Below are 15547 nucleotides of genomic sequence, written 5' to 3' on the forward strand. Positions count from 1 at the left end.
GGAATGGGCCAGGCATCATCTGTGTAGGGAAACGTACGGTCAGAATTTTGGGTTGAGACCTTTGATCTGGACTCAAATAAAAAAGGGAGCGGTGTTTACATAGCAGAAAAAGAGCTGGGGACTGGTGCTCAGTGTGTGCAACATGCACTGTTCCATACAGCTGGGGACTGGTCAAGTGACTAAAACTTTTGATTTGGAGAAGATGGGAGGAGTTGAAAGATAAGTTGTTAAAGGTAAGAGCAAGTTCTGCCAGGAGGAGGTGGGAACTCATCAAGTCAGGCAGCATGGTAGTGTTGGCAGAGGGGAACTGGAACTCTCTAGAACTGGTTCCAGAAAGAAAGGACAGCCTGAGGGTCTTCCTGATGGAGGAGTGGAAGTTATCAATCCAGATGAAGCATCTCAACCCAGAATGACAGCCATTAGTAAATTGATTTATCACTGTCACACGTACAGTGAAAACTTCATGTTGCAAACTACCCAAGCAGATCATTTCATCAGTAATGCAGTAAAAGTGTAACAGTTGCAAAAAAAAGTACACTGCAGGCGGACATAATGGGCAAGGCCATGACGCCATGGATTGTGCGTGCAAGAGTCCATCTCATTGTACAAAGGAGATTGTTCAGTCGTCCATTTCCCTCCATAGATGCTGGCTGGCCTGCTGAGTTTCACTAGCATTTTGTGTGTCTTCCTCTAGTTTTCTGTGTGTTCTTCCAGGCCAAGTCCATTCTTAATTGGTTTAAAGCCCAGCTCCTTCCAAGCCAATCCACCCTAACAAGTGTTCTACATCTCTGCACCCTCCAACCCGAGTCTACCCCTGAAAGGTTTGGTCTTACCTGGCCCTTCCAAGCCATGTGCCTCAATAGATGAACTATCACTGCCTTCCCAAGCCAAACTGAGCTCTCCTCGTCGAACTCGCTCCTACCCCTTCCAGGCCAAATCTACCTCATCCCATGCGAGAGAGAGAGAGAGGGAGGGCACCTGGCCAGTTTGGCCCCGCCCCTTCCTTAGCCGGTTGCTATGGCAGCCCCCCGCCCGACGGGCATCGGTGGGCGGGGACAATGACGTCACTGGGGCTGGGGCCCCGGCCGCGAGCGCGTTGCGGGGCGGAGTTGTTTGCGACGGGAAATATGGCTGCGGTTCGCTGTTTGGATGTAGAGGAAGGCCGGTGGAGTCCGCGGTGGTTGCGGTTGCTCTCGGGTCTGTACTTCCAGGCTGCTTTCTTCTGCGGCTGCGTGCAGGCCGTGCCGGAGCCCGGGTTGTGGAAGGGGACGGTGGGGCCGGTGAGTTGCTGGGACTGGACGGGGGTTGTTGGTGTGGTGCGGGTCGGGTCGGGCCGGTGCCGAGCGCTGACGGTGGAAGCGGTCCGTGGGCCGCGCTCAGCCCTCGGAGCTACCGGGTAAAGTAGATGGCTAGACGCGGCATGGGCGTCCTGGTCAGCCCTCTCGCTCACAGTTTAACCCCAGGCTGCCGAGGCTTTGCTACTTCGAGCTGCGCTTAATCACCTAAATCCAGCTCTTTAGAAGAGCTACAACACAGTTCGTTCAGCTGGCTCTCTATTAGAACCACGCACTATTCCCCGCCAAATATTTATTTCCCTAAAAACAACGTTGTAGGGAGAAAAGCTTAGTGAGGTAGGCATTCGGCAAGTTGGCCAGCCGTCAGTGCAGAGTACAAAAGTTGGGAGGTGATGTTGCAGTTGTGCAAGATATTGCTGAGGCTGCACTTGGACCACCTTCCTGAAGGAAAGGTGCCATTAAACAGGAAGAGGACGGAAGAGCTTTGACAGTGTTGCTGGGACTTGAGACACTGAGAAGCTGAGCCGGTCATTGAAGCCTAGGCGAATAGGGTGTAATCTGATAGTGAGATTTGAGGGACATTGGTCGGCTGAGTGCACTAGAATCATGACTAGAGGACATAAGTTTAAGGTGAGAGGAGAAAGATTTCATAGGAACTTGAGGTCCAACGTTTTCCACACAGGGTTGTACATGAATATAATATAATGAGCTGCCAGAGGAAATGATTGAGGTGGGTATATTAACAGCAATTTTACTTATTTGGCCAGGCAGCATCTATGGAAAAGAATAGTCAGCCAAATAGAATTGGGCTGAGACTCTTAAGCAGGATCTGTAAGAATTACTTCCATGTTCTGCTGTGCAATGGGATCAGCTTTTCCCCTCACCATATATCTTCCCTCTTGAATAATTTTCACAAGTTCATTTTTCAGGATTTTTTTTGCTGGCAAGGTCAACCTTTATTGCCCACCTACACTCACAGGCCACTTTGAGGTACACTGCTCATTAATGAAAATATCTTATCAATCACGTGGCAGCAACTGGATGCATAAAAGTACTGTCAGGGAGTTCAGTTGTTGTTCAGAGCAGCCATTAGAATGGCAAATTAATGTGATATAAGTGACTGACGGTGGAATAAGTGTTAGTGCCAGACAGGATGGTTTGAGTTTTTCCAGAATTTGCTGATCTCCTGGGATTTTTAATGCACAACAGTCTCCAGAGTTTTAGAGAATGGGGGAGGGGGGCTGTAGTCCAGTTCTGTGGGCAAAAATGCCTTGTTAATGAGAGAGGTCAGAGGAAAATGGCCAGACTGGTTTAAGTTGATATGGTGTCAGTAACTAAGTAATCGCCCATTATAACAGCAGAATAGCATCTCTGCAAGCACAATGCATTGAACCTTGAAGTTGATAAGCTACAGCAGCAGAAGACTATGAACATATTCAGTGGCCAATTTTATTAAGGGCATAGGTGCTTAATTAAGTGGCCACCCTAACCCTAATTGTCCTTGAAGAAGTTGCTAAGCCATCTTAAACTATTGTAGTGGCTTTGGTAAAGGAACTCTCACAGTTGTAGGATTGGGAGTTCCAAGATTTGGATCCAGGAGTGATAATAGAATAGTGATATTTTTCAAAGTGGGGATGGTGTGAACATGGAGAGGAGTGTGTAATTGCTGGTGTACCTGTGTACCTTCTGTCTGTTTGTTAGGTAGAGTTTGAGGGTTTGGGAGTTTAGAGTAACCTAAGTAACTGCAGTGTGTTGTATCTGATCCTGTGTTCCAGTGATAATGGAACAGTGAACAGGGTGCCCATCAAATGACCTACTTTATCCTAATGCTGTTGAGGTTTTTGCACAATATTGGAGCTGCACTCCTCTGGCAATACAGATTATCGCTTTGTGCTTCCAGTGTGACTTTAGGATGGTGGAACTGTTCTATGACTTTAGCAGGTGGTTCAAATACTGCAGGGTGCATATAGTCTGACCTGCTCTTGTAGTATCTATGTAACTGGTCTAGTTGGTTTCTTGACATTAGTGATTCTCAGGGTATAGATGTTGGGAACTCAGCAATAGTATTTATTGTTGTTGAATTTGAAGGTTAGGTTTTTAGTTACTGCCTTGTGGAAGCTGGTCAGTGCCTGGTACATTAGTGAAATGGGTGAATGTTGTTTAGGTCATTTTGCATGCAGGTATGCAGGTGTTCCCCACTTTATGAAAGTTCACTTTTTCGCAAGACCTACATGAGTACCTGTTTTCACTAACCGAAAGAAATCCAAAGAGGATTTTTGCTTTTACGAGAAAAGGCGCCTGCTTTAAACTTGTTTACCCAAGAAGGACTACCATGACTGTGAAGCCTTGCACGGCCAGGTGTGTGTGCATGCTGATTTTTTTTTCTACAAATCAGTTTTGGCTAAATCTTCCCAATTCTATTAGGTGCAATTGCACTGTACATACATTATTTCTGCTTTATATAGGCTGTGTATTTATCATATCATTCCTGCTTTTACTTTATGTTAGTGTTTTTTTTAGGTTTTATGTGCTATTTGGTATGTTATTTTTTTGGGTCTGGGAACACTCAAAAATTTTTCCCATATAAATGGTAATTGTTTCTTTGCTTTACGTCATTTCGGCTTATGAAAGGTTTCATAGGAACACTCTACTTTCAGATAGTGGGAGAAACCTGTATGCTGTTTCTCTTGATGAGAGGCTACAAGTAGTACTAAGCATTTTGCAATCATCACTGAACATTCCATTTCTGGCTTAAAGGGAAAAAAGAATATTGATTCAGCAACTGAAGGTGATTTTATAAGGACACTGTCCCCCCAATTGACTGCTGCTGTGAAGTCCTGGGAGTGGAATGCTTGATTACCAGCATCTACAACAACCTGACTGTTCTGTATTTTAGACCAGTAAACATTTCTGAAGTGCCTTCAATAAATTAGCATTGGTATGGTGTGTACACCCTCTCTTTCCTCCATAAATTTTTTCGACTGGCTTTTTTTTGCCATCAGTAGTGATTAAGTGTCATTCGAGACAAGGAAACCATTCAATCCATCATGCCTGCTTCTGCCACTCTGAAAGAGTTATTCAATTATCCTTACTTCTGCTCTTTCCCTGGAATTTTTATCTAATTTCCTTTTTGACGTTGTAGTTAGATTTTTGAGAAAGTGGGTTACTGTTGGCTGTGCAGTGCAAGGTTGTTTCCGCCTGACCGATATAAGTAAAATTGAAATGTTTTTCCATCTAGTTGCCTTGTGCACACATTTTTATGCTGATTTTTGTATTCGTTCATTATCATAGAATTGTTACAACAGAGCTGTAGTGGAGCATGTATCAAGCTGCAAATTCCTTGGTGTCCACGTTTCTGAGGATCACACCTGGTCCCTAAACTCCTCCATCCTGATCATCAAAAAGGCGCAGCAATGCCTTGATTTCCTGCAGAGCATCAAGAAAGCTCACCTCTGTCCCAGGATACTGACGTACTTTTACTGTTGTACCATTGAGAGCATACACACCAACTGCATCTCAGTGTGGTACGGCAATTGTCCAGTATCAGACCACAAAGCACTCCAGCGTGTGGTGAAAACTGCTCAGCAACTTATCAGCACCCAATTGACCACCATTGAGAACATCTACCATATACGCTGCTGGGCAGGGTGAAAAGCATTATCAAGGATGCATCACACCCTAACCATGGACTTTTTACTCTTCTCCCATCAGTAGGCGCTTCAGGAGCCTCCACTTCCACACCAGCAGGCTCGGGAAGAGCTTCTTCCCTGAGGCTGTGACTCTGCTGAACTTCACATCACAGCGCTAAGCAGTATTGCACCCATATTGGACTGTCTCAGTGCTTTTTATATTTGTGTGTTGTAGCACTTTTTATTCGCAGTTATTTTGTAAATAACACTATTCTTTGCATTTCTGGTTAGATGCTAACTGCATTTAATTTGGCTTTGTATCTGTACTTGGCACAATGACAAAGTAGAATCCAATCTAATATCTGTTGGAGGTTTATATCTTTTTTTTAATACTATGGACCCTACCATTAACGCAGGGGTCCATGGACCCAAGGTTGGGAACCCCTCCCTGAAATCAAATTGCTGGAAATCTGAAGTAAAAACTGAAAATGTACTGATAGAGCCTGCTGTTTTCAGGAAAGTTCTGTTTATGTGCACCATGCCTCAATCAAAACAACGTTCAGAGGATCTTAGAAGCATTGTAGAGATGCATGAGGCTGGAAAAGGCTACAAAACTCATAGTAATTATGAAAAAAGGGAGTAAATAAGAAGAAAAAAAAATCCCCAAAAAAGAAAAGAAAAAACCTAACCAACATGGGCCATTGCATTATGTCAAATATACACAGTAGCATCAATAACTCCGCACCTCCATCCAAATAATTAAGGATCATAGAAGCAGGGTTTAGGAAAAGTCAGTTTAACTGATATGAAAATGTTGGATAAATGGCCTCCAAGTTTCTTCAAATTTAACTGAAGAATCAAAGACAACACTTCTAATTTTTTCTAAGCTCAAACAAGAGATAGTTTGAGAAAACCACTGAAATATAGTTGGAGGATTAATTTCTTTCCAGTTCAATAGGATAGATCTTCTAGCCATTAATGTAACAAATGCAATCATCTGTCGAGCTGAGGGGGATAAACAGATATTATCCACCATTGGTAAACCGAAAATTGCAGTAATAGGATGCTGTTGCAATTTGATATTCAGAACTGTTGAAATAATACCAAAAATATCTTTCCAATAATTTTGCAAACAGGGGCGAGACCAAAACATGTGGGTCAATGAAGTGACTTCAGAATGACATCTGTCACAGGTTGGATTAACATAAGAATAAAATTGAGCAAGTTTATCTTTGGACATGTGAGCCCTATGTACAACCTTAAATTGTATTAGGGCATGTTTAGCACAAATAGAAGAGGAATTGACTAATTGTAAAATTTTCTCCCACTGCTCAGTGGGTATAAGACAATGAAGTTCTTTTTCCCATTCCTTAATTTTTTCTGATACTGCTGCCTGTATTTTCATGATCATATTATAAATGGTGGCTATTAAACCCTTCTGGCAAGGATTTGGAGCTAAAAATGTTTCCGTAATGTCCATTGGACATCATTTTGGAAAAGACGAACATTTTATTCAAGAAATTTCCAACTTGCAAATATCTAAAAAAAAGAGTTTTAGGTAAATTATTTATTAGATAGCTGTTCAAAAGACATAAAACTATTATCTAAAAATAGATCATGAAAACATGTTATACCTTTTGTTTTCCATAATACAAAGGCTTGATCCATAAAAGAGGGTCGAAAAAAAAAGTTAAATATAATAGGGCTTGATAAGATAAACTTATTCAAACCAAAAAATTTACGAAATTGAAACCATATTCGCAATGTATGTTTAACTATGGGATTAGTTATTTGTTTATTCAATTTAGATAAAGAAAAAGGAAGTGAAGATCCTAAAATTGAAAACAATGAAAAGTCTTTTACAGATTTACATTCCAAATTTACCCATTGTGGGCAAGATGCTATAATCGATTCTTGTGTCCAAAATATTAAATATCGAATATTGACTGCCCAATAGTAAAATCTCAGGTTTGGCAAAGCCAAACCACCCTCCTCCTTAGGCTTCTGTAAATATTTTTTGCTTAGTCTAGGATTTTTATTCTGCCACAGATACAAAGATATTTTAGAGTCAATAATGTCAAAAAAAGGTTTAGGAATAAAAATTATTAGTGCTTGGAATAAATATAAAATTTTGGGTAACACTATCATCTTAATAGCATTAATTCGACCAACCAATGACAAAGATAATGGGGACCACCTGGTAACAAGTTGCTTAATTTGGCCAATTAAAGGTAAAAAATTAACTTTAAATAAAGTAAAATGATCTGTGACAACTTTAAATGGTAAGTGTTTATAAATTGGAACTTGCATATTTAATGGAAATAATTCACTCTTATTAAAATTCAGTTTGTAACCAGAAAAGCTACTAAACTAAGCAAGCAAGGACGAAATAGCAGGAATAGATCTCTCGGGGTCAGATATGTATAGTGACAAATCATCAGCATATAATGATATCTTATAAGTCCCTTCCCCACGGGTAATACCCAAAATATTAGGTGATTCACAAATGGCGATAGCTAAAGGTTCCAAAACAATGTCAAATAGTGAAAGACTTAAAGGACAGCCTTTAAGTACTTTTCGTACCACGGAATAACTGAAAAAAAGGAGATCTTTGATTATTGGTGAAAACCAAAGCCAAAGGTTTATAATATATTAATCCATGTTATAAATTTCGAACTAAAATTAAAATGCTGCAACGTATTAAATAAATATGGCCATTCAACTCTATCAAATGCTTTTTCAGCATCTAAAGAAATGACACATTCTGGTATTTTGGATGAAGGAGTATAAATAATAATCAATTTTCTGATGTTAAAAGATGAATAACGATTTTTAATAAATCCAGTCTGATCTTCGGAGATAATTCGAGGTAATATATTTTCTAATCTAGTGGCCAATATTTTACTAAAAATTTTAAAGTCCGTATTCAGCAAAGATCTAGGCCGATAGGATGCACATTCAGTGGGGTCTTTATCTTTTTTAAGAATTAGAGAAATAGAGGCATCATAAAAAGATTGTGGCAATTTACCTACAGTTAACGCATCTTTAAAAATTTTACAAAGCCAAGAAGAGAGTATAGAGGAGAAGGATTTTTAAAAATCTGCAGTATAACCATCCAGACCAGGGGCTTTACCTGAATTCATTGAAAAAAATAGCCTCTTTTATTTCAGTTTCTGTAATAGGTGCGTCTAGAAGTACACTATCTTCTGTAGTTAATTTTGGGATATTCAATTTTCTTAAAAATTCATCCATTAAAGAAGAATCCTCAACAAATACTGATTGATATAAAGAATTATAAAAATCTTGAAAGGCTTTATTTATCTCTTTATGATCAATCGTCAAAGCGCCATCTTGTTTACAAATCTTAGTAATTTGTCGTTTAACTGAAGCAGTTTTCAATTGACTAGCCAATAATTTGCCAGATTTGTCTCCATGTACATAAAACTGGGTTCTAGATTTAATTAACTGATTTTCAATCGAAGAGGATAATAACAGATTATGCTCCATTTGAAGTTCAACTCTTTCTTTATAAAGTTCTTTGCTAGGGGTCACTGAATAAATCTTATCAATTGCTTTAATTTTATCAACCAATGTTAATATTTCCGAATTAGTTCGTTTCCTAACTCCAGCAGAGTATGAAATAATCTGTCCACGAATAATTTGCTATTGCCATCTTCTAGGCAGCAACTTTACAAGCCCGGACAGCAGTTACTCCTGCACCTTCTTTTGAGTGTTTGCACAATTAAAAATGCTTGGTAAATATCCACAACTGAGGATATCTGTTCACATTGAAATACATCTGAATGTAATACATTAACATTAAATGTATTCTAATTCTGCTTCTATGTCTCGTGGTCTGGGACGGGCTTAAGATTATTTACAAGGGTAAATAATTGTGGTGGCAGGATGGAGATGCATCTCCACCAAAGGATGTGTAAGGCACTCCTCTCTACCAGCCTGCAGATCACCCTTGGTATGATGTAGCACCTGCTTAGCACCCCCCACCCCCCGGATCAGGGTTACATGAAGCATTGGGAGCAGGTGCTTTGAGTTGTTGGTGCATATCACTTCCTGGTTATGATGTCTGGCATCAGGCAAAATCTCTAAAGGGTTTTGATGATGGCTGGAGTCACCCGGCTTGTAAAGTTGCTGCCTAGAAGATGGCAATAGCAAACCAGTTCTTGAAAATATTTGCCAAGAATAATCATGGTCATGAAAAGGCCATGGTCACCCACAGCATATAGTGATGACAAGATAATGCTGTAAATTTAAGTTATTTTAAAATATTGTTAGTAACTTTGATTTCATGTTGCTGAGATTCTGAGGTCCACTCTTGCTAGTTTGAAAAAAAAGCAGGATTATATGCTGAATGAGATTAGCTGACTGCTGTTTTACTGAGTGTGAATTCTGCAGTTGATGTTCTACCTTTTTAATGGTGGAATTAATACCTAAAGGGAGGAGTAAAAGTTTGACTAGTTTCATAGTATTGACAGTGCCTTAAGATTGAATGAGAAGTGGACTAGAGAGATACCTGAACCCTAATAATGAAAAAGTACAGTACTCAAACTTTTAAGTCATCACTGTAACAAATTAAGGTTCATGCAAAAAGCTAACGTCATTTAAAGTTCTAAAATGTCTTGAATCTTTGCAGTTGTTGAATAATTGTGTACATCAAAAATATCTTGATGATCAACATGGGTTTGCAATTGTTTTCCAATTAGTTTTTACAAACTCTGGGCTAAAATGATATATCTTCAAAGTTATATTATTTTTATAAAGTATTAATGATTAATCAAGAACTCACTGGAAAAGGAGCAATCAAAACAATCTCCATGTGCCAAACAGTATCTTAACCAACAACAGATGGCACCTTTTACTCTGAGTCAGTAAATTATGGGTTTAGTTGCCAAGGTGGTGCATTTTGGAGAGTGTAGGCATATAGAACAAGCTGCTGGAAGAATTGGTAGAGGTGGATAGAATTACAATGATTGAAAGAAATTTGGACAGGTACATGGATAGAAAAGATTTAAAGGGATACAGGCAAATTGAACTAGCTCAGGGAGGCAATTTGCTTGGCTTGGATAGGTTGAGCTGAAGGGCTTTTTTTTTGTACTTAATGGCTTTGAGGCATAGAGCATTTAAACTTGGGCTGATTGAGAAGTGCAGCACTATTGGAAGTGTAGTCTTTTGGATGAAATGTATGCCATTCTCAGGTGCTTATAAAATATCCAATGAAACTATAAAAACAAAGAGGTTATTTCTTGTTTTGGCCAATAGTTATCCCTCAATTACCTTTGCTAAAGTAAATGATCTCAGTATAGTTTTGTGGGAGCTCCTGTGCAAATTAACAATTGTTTGGAAATTCTTCATTGGCTGCAAAATGCTTTGCATATTCTAAGATCAGGAAAGAAGGTATGTAATCCATAATTTTATAAATGCTTAAGGTTCTGAATTTTTAAAACTATCTCATTGGAGGCATAAGAGTTTCCCCCACTATCCGAAGGTAGAGTGTTCCTATGAAATGGTTCGTAAGCCGGAATGTCCTAAAGTGAATAAGCAATTACCATTTATTTATATGGGAAAAATTTGTGAACGTTCCCAGACCCAAAAAATAACCTACAAAATCATGCCAAGTAACACAAAACCTAGAATAATAGTAACATTTAGTAAAAGCAGGAATGATATGATAAATACACAGCCTATATAAAGTTGAAATACTTTTCTGCAATCATTGCAGCACTGTCTAGCGAAGCGTATAATCTCACTACGTAGCAGAAGCAGTCTCCAGTAACTTTTAAGCTATGAAGCTGTCAAATCATGCCAAATAACACAAAAATACATAGCCCATATAAAGTAGAAATAATGTATGTCACAGTGTAGTTTCACTTACTGGAATCAGGAAGACAGCGAGCACACTGATGGTGTGTTCGGCTGAGTCATCGGTGGTTGGGGTGCTCGGCAATTTTTTCCCCAATAAATTGCAGCTTCGTCACAGTTAAACACTTGTATGAATAACCACCTTCTGTAATTATTTTCTTCAGTTCTGCTGGGAACTTTTCGGCAGCTTCAGTAGCAGCCGAAGCACCCTCTCCAGTAAACTTTTAAGCTATGAAGCGGCCCTCACCTCAGAAACCGATCAAACCACCCATGACTACCTTTAAGTTCCACTTTCGCAACACTTTCATCACCATCATCCAGTGCTTTCTGTTTCAGCTTATTAAAAAGACTGACTGATTTCTCCTTAAGTATAACTTAATGGAACGCCACGCTTCATACACCCATCAATCTACTCCAGCAATAGACTTTCCATTTTATCCATTATTGGACGCCGACTAAGAGAGACCAGTTTGCTACAAGTAGAACCAACAGTAACATAAGCAGCTTTCAAGATTCATTCTCTCTGCGTATAAATACTGCAAATGGTTCAACGCGCGAACTATGTCCTTACTTCGTTCACCACAATCAAAAGGCTTAATTATGTCTAGTTTTGTGCTGTGTAACACCCTTACGAGCTCTTTTAGGCTTTTCCGATACCTTAGAACTTGTCTTGCTAACAGATGCACATAATAAATTGACATAAAGCACAGATGCTCACAGGCACGCATTTAAGCAATGGTGACTAGAATGCAGTTCCAGGGGAATGCTGCTCAGGACGCGCGCTGCCTTTTTTCGTAAAAGCGAACGTATAAAGCAAGGTGTAAAGCAAAATAATAAATAAATATTGAAAATGTGCAATGAAGAGTCGTTGAAAGGGAGTCCTTAAGTTGTGGGAACAATTCAGTGTTGGGATGGGAAGTTATCCCCTCTGGTTCATCAGCCTGATACTTGAGGGATAATAACTGTTCCAGAACTATTGGAGTGGGTCCTGAGGCTCTTGTACCTCCTTCCCTAATGGCAGCAACAAGGGAGCACGGCCTGGATGGTGGGGATCTCCTATGACAGCGCTGCATGTAGTATGTGTGTTCAATGGTAGGGAGGGTTTACCCAGGTTGGACTCTGCTGTATCCACTTTTTTTTTGTTTGCTTTTCCTTTCAAGGGCCTTGGTATTTCTATACTGGACTGTGATGCAACTAGTCAATATACTCTGCACCACACATCTTCAGAAGTTTGTTTAATATTTTAGATGTCATGCTGATTCTTCATAAGCTGCTATGGAAGTAGAGATGCTGCAGTGCTTTCTTCATAATGGCACTTATGTGCGGAACCCAGGACAGATCCCCTGAAATGATAAAACTCAGGAATTTAAAGTTAATCACCCTCTCCTCCTCTGATCCCCTGATGAGGACTGGCTCATAGACTTGTGGTTTCCTCCTCCTGTCATTAATGATCAGCTCTTTGATTTTACTGACATAAAGTGAGAAGTTCTTGTTGTGCCACTCAGCCAAATTTTCAACCTCCCTCTATGCTGATTCATTTGATTTGGCCTATGACAGTGGTGTCGCCAGCAGCATTAAATTTGGCATTGGAACTGTGCTTAGTTTCATTGTCATAAGTTTAAAGAGAGTAGAGCAGAGGGCTAAGCATAGGAATGGTACTGATGGTGATTGTGGTAGAGATGCTGCCAATATGAACTGACTGGGAAATGAAGTTTTCAGTTGCATAAGGAGGTATTGAGGCCAAGGTCTTGGAGCTTATTGATTAGATTTGAGGGGGTAATAGTATTGAATGTTGAGCTGTGTTCAATGAAAAGCATCCTGATATCTGCATCTTCACTATCCAGATGTCCAGTTTTGAGGAAAGAGTCAATGAAATGGCACCTGCTGTTGATCTGTTATGGTAGGCAGATGTAAGTCAATTCTTAAGCACCAGTTGATATGTTTCATCACCAACCTCTCAAAGATCTTATCACAGTGAATATAAGTGTTACTGGATGTTGGTGAGGGTGTTGAGTCTGGCAATGGGCCACAGTCTCAAATACGGAGGCTATTTGTGTCTGAAATAAGAGAAATATCTTTACACAAGAGGGAATTGTTATTCAAACAGGGCTGTGAGATTTGCCCTTTGTTTATGTCAAAGCCAGCAGTGATAAATTTTGTGAGGAATTGAGAGGTACGGATATTAACCTGAGCACCATTTTTGTGCTCTAAGATCAGGAATGATCTTGCTGAATGACAGTATTTTTGAGGAGCTAAATAGCTTCCTTTTTGTCATGCCATGCATATTCTTCAGGTAAGTGAACACCAATTTATTATTTCATCTGAACTTAGATCTGTTTTTGGCATGTACTTGTTCGTCATGGAACAAATGTTGGCACTGGAAAAAAAATCCACCAAATATTTTGGCTCTATATATTAGGTTTGTATCTGGACATGGAGGAAAAAAAGTTTTAATGTTTCGTTGTTTTCATTTAGGAAGAACTCACCAAGTTGTAAGTAGGTTGACATTGCTAACATGTACAAATGGATCTGTCATATTTTCTTTATCAACACCCAATATCACACTGCTGCTTGCTTCAACTGGTTATTGAATTGTGTGTGACTGTGAGATAACACTTGTCAAATAATTTTCCTTGAAGATAAATGAAATACTCTCCTATTTATCTGGTTGTTTAGTTGAGTCCGACTCTTCCTGAACTCCTAGATCATAGGGTCCATAGGGCTTTCATGGCAAGATATGGAAATAGATTGCCATGCCTTTCTTCTGCGCAGATACTGCTGTTACCCTGGCTGGGCTTGAACTTGGGATCATCTGCCTTGAAGTCGTATGCTGATGCCACTACACCACCAGTCGGCCTTCTATTTATACAACTCTTAAATGAATTTTTGAATCTCTTTTAGAATTGGTAAAATTATCACTCTATTTGTATGTTTTATTGATTTAATAAGAAACGAGCAGAAGTAGACCATCTGGTTTATCAAGCTTGCTCCATTGTTCAGTCGGGTCATGGCTGACCTGGCCATGGATTCAGCTCCACTAACCTGCCTTCCGCCATAACCCTTAATTCCTTGAATATGCAAAAATTCATCTAACTATGTTTTAAACATATTAAATAACATGGCTTCTACTGCATCCTTGAAAGGGAATTCCACAGATTCGCTACTCTCTGGAGGGTGGGGGGGGGGGGGTAGGGGTAGTGGAGAACTTCCTCCTTGTGTCCCAAATCTGCTCCACTAATCTTGAAGCTTTGTCCTCTGGTTCTAGTCTCGCCTACCAGTGGAAACAACTTTCGGGCCTTTGTCTTATGTCTCCCTTTTGTAATTTTATGTTTCTATAAGATTTCATTATTCTCAATTTCAGTGATTCCAGTGAGTATGATCCCAGGAACTTGATCTCTTGATCTCTCTTCATAGATTAGCCCCCCCCCCCCCCCAATTTCTTGAATCAACCTGGTAAACCTGCTTTGCAACACCTCCAATCCCAGTATATCTTTTCTCAAGTAAGAAAACCAGAACTACACACAGTACTGCAGATATGGTCTCACCAGTACCCTGTACAGTTGCAGTATAACCTCACTGCTCTTAAATTTAATCCCTCTAGAAATGAAGCCCAACATTCCATTTACTACTTGACAGATCATTCCACTCGCAAACCAATCTTTTGTGATTCATGCACCAGCATTCCCAAATCTCTTTGCACAATAGCAAGCTGCATTCTTTCACTATTTAAACAACAGTCTGATCGTCTTTTTCCTTCCAAAGTGAATGGCCTTGTTTATGAACATTATACTCCATCTGACGGACCTTTGTCCACTCACCTAACATCTTTCTCTCTGAAGACTCTGCACAATGTACTATTCCAATGAAATATAGTGTCATCAACACACTTGAATATGTTACATATGGTCCTCTCTTTCCAATAGTTAATGTATGCTGTGTATATTTGTGGGTTGAGTACCACTGGCATTAATCAATATTAATATTCAACCAACTCTTGGATTACAAATCAAAATAGTTTGCAACTTCAGTGATCCAAGTAGTTGACTGTTATTTGATTTAAAGACGTTAAATCTGGCTACAATGCATTTAGTGATGGAGTCCAAAAAAGTTCGACGGTTTAGAATGTTAGAACTTGAGTGATTTTAATAAGAAAAGTAATGCCTGTCGGTTTATGTGCTTGTACACTTTGGCGTGTGGATAACTACCGTAGATTCCGGACTACAGAGCGCACCTGATTAAAAGCCGCTGGCTCTAATTTTAGAAATAAAATCAATTTTTTAATTGTAAAGGCCGCACCGGATTTTCGGCCGCAGGTGTCCCACGTTGTAATATGAGATATTTACACAGAAAGATATTACACGTGAGGATTTTTTTAACTTTTAATTAAATCCATATGGTAACAAAAACAAATACATATTGCAAATGCTTTTTTTCGAACCGTGCCCGTACACGGCTACTTTTAAATATACGTTGCGTATACTTCTTTACTGAACAACATTCCAATATCTCCTAACGACTGGTAAAAAAATATATATATTGCAGCCTACCAGGAAAAGTTATTGATCACCTTTAACTTAAAAGCAGCGTTCGCTCAGATCCAAAGCCGCTCGCGTAATGCGCTCCCTCCCTCCGTCCCGTTTCATCGCAAACCGGCATTTTCCCACAAGACACCGCGAAACCGGGTGTGATGTCATAGCATCCCGAGATGTAGTACAGAAAACAAATATAGTTAAAACTCTTCTAACT

The 15547-nt window shown here is 39.6% G+C and overlaps 1 protein-coding gene across 1 annotated transcript in view; it reads left to right on the top strand.

The window, feature by feature from the left end:
• Positions 1-1083: 1083 nt before the first annotated feature.
• The window catches only part of tmem87b (transmembrane protein 87B), a 52732-nt gene continuing 38268 nt past the window's right edge, over positions 1084-15547 (top strand). The window contains exon 1 of the mRNA XM_073055967.1: positions 1084-1280. Coding sequence (XP_072912068.1) covers positions 1128-1280 — 153 coding nt within the window. The 5' untranslated portion in view covers positions 1084-1127. The remainder of the gene's footprint in view (positions 1281-15547) is intronic.

This window comes from Hemitrygon akajei, chromosome 9 (assembly GCF_048418815.1).
Source record: "Hemitrygon akajei chromosome 9, sHemAka1.3, whole genome shotgun sequence".
Classification (NCBI taxonomy): Eukaryota; Metazoa; Chordata; class Chondrichthyes; order Myliobatiformes; family Dasyatidae; genus Hemitrygon; species Hemitrygon akajei.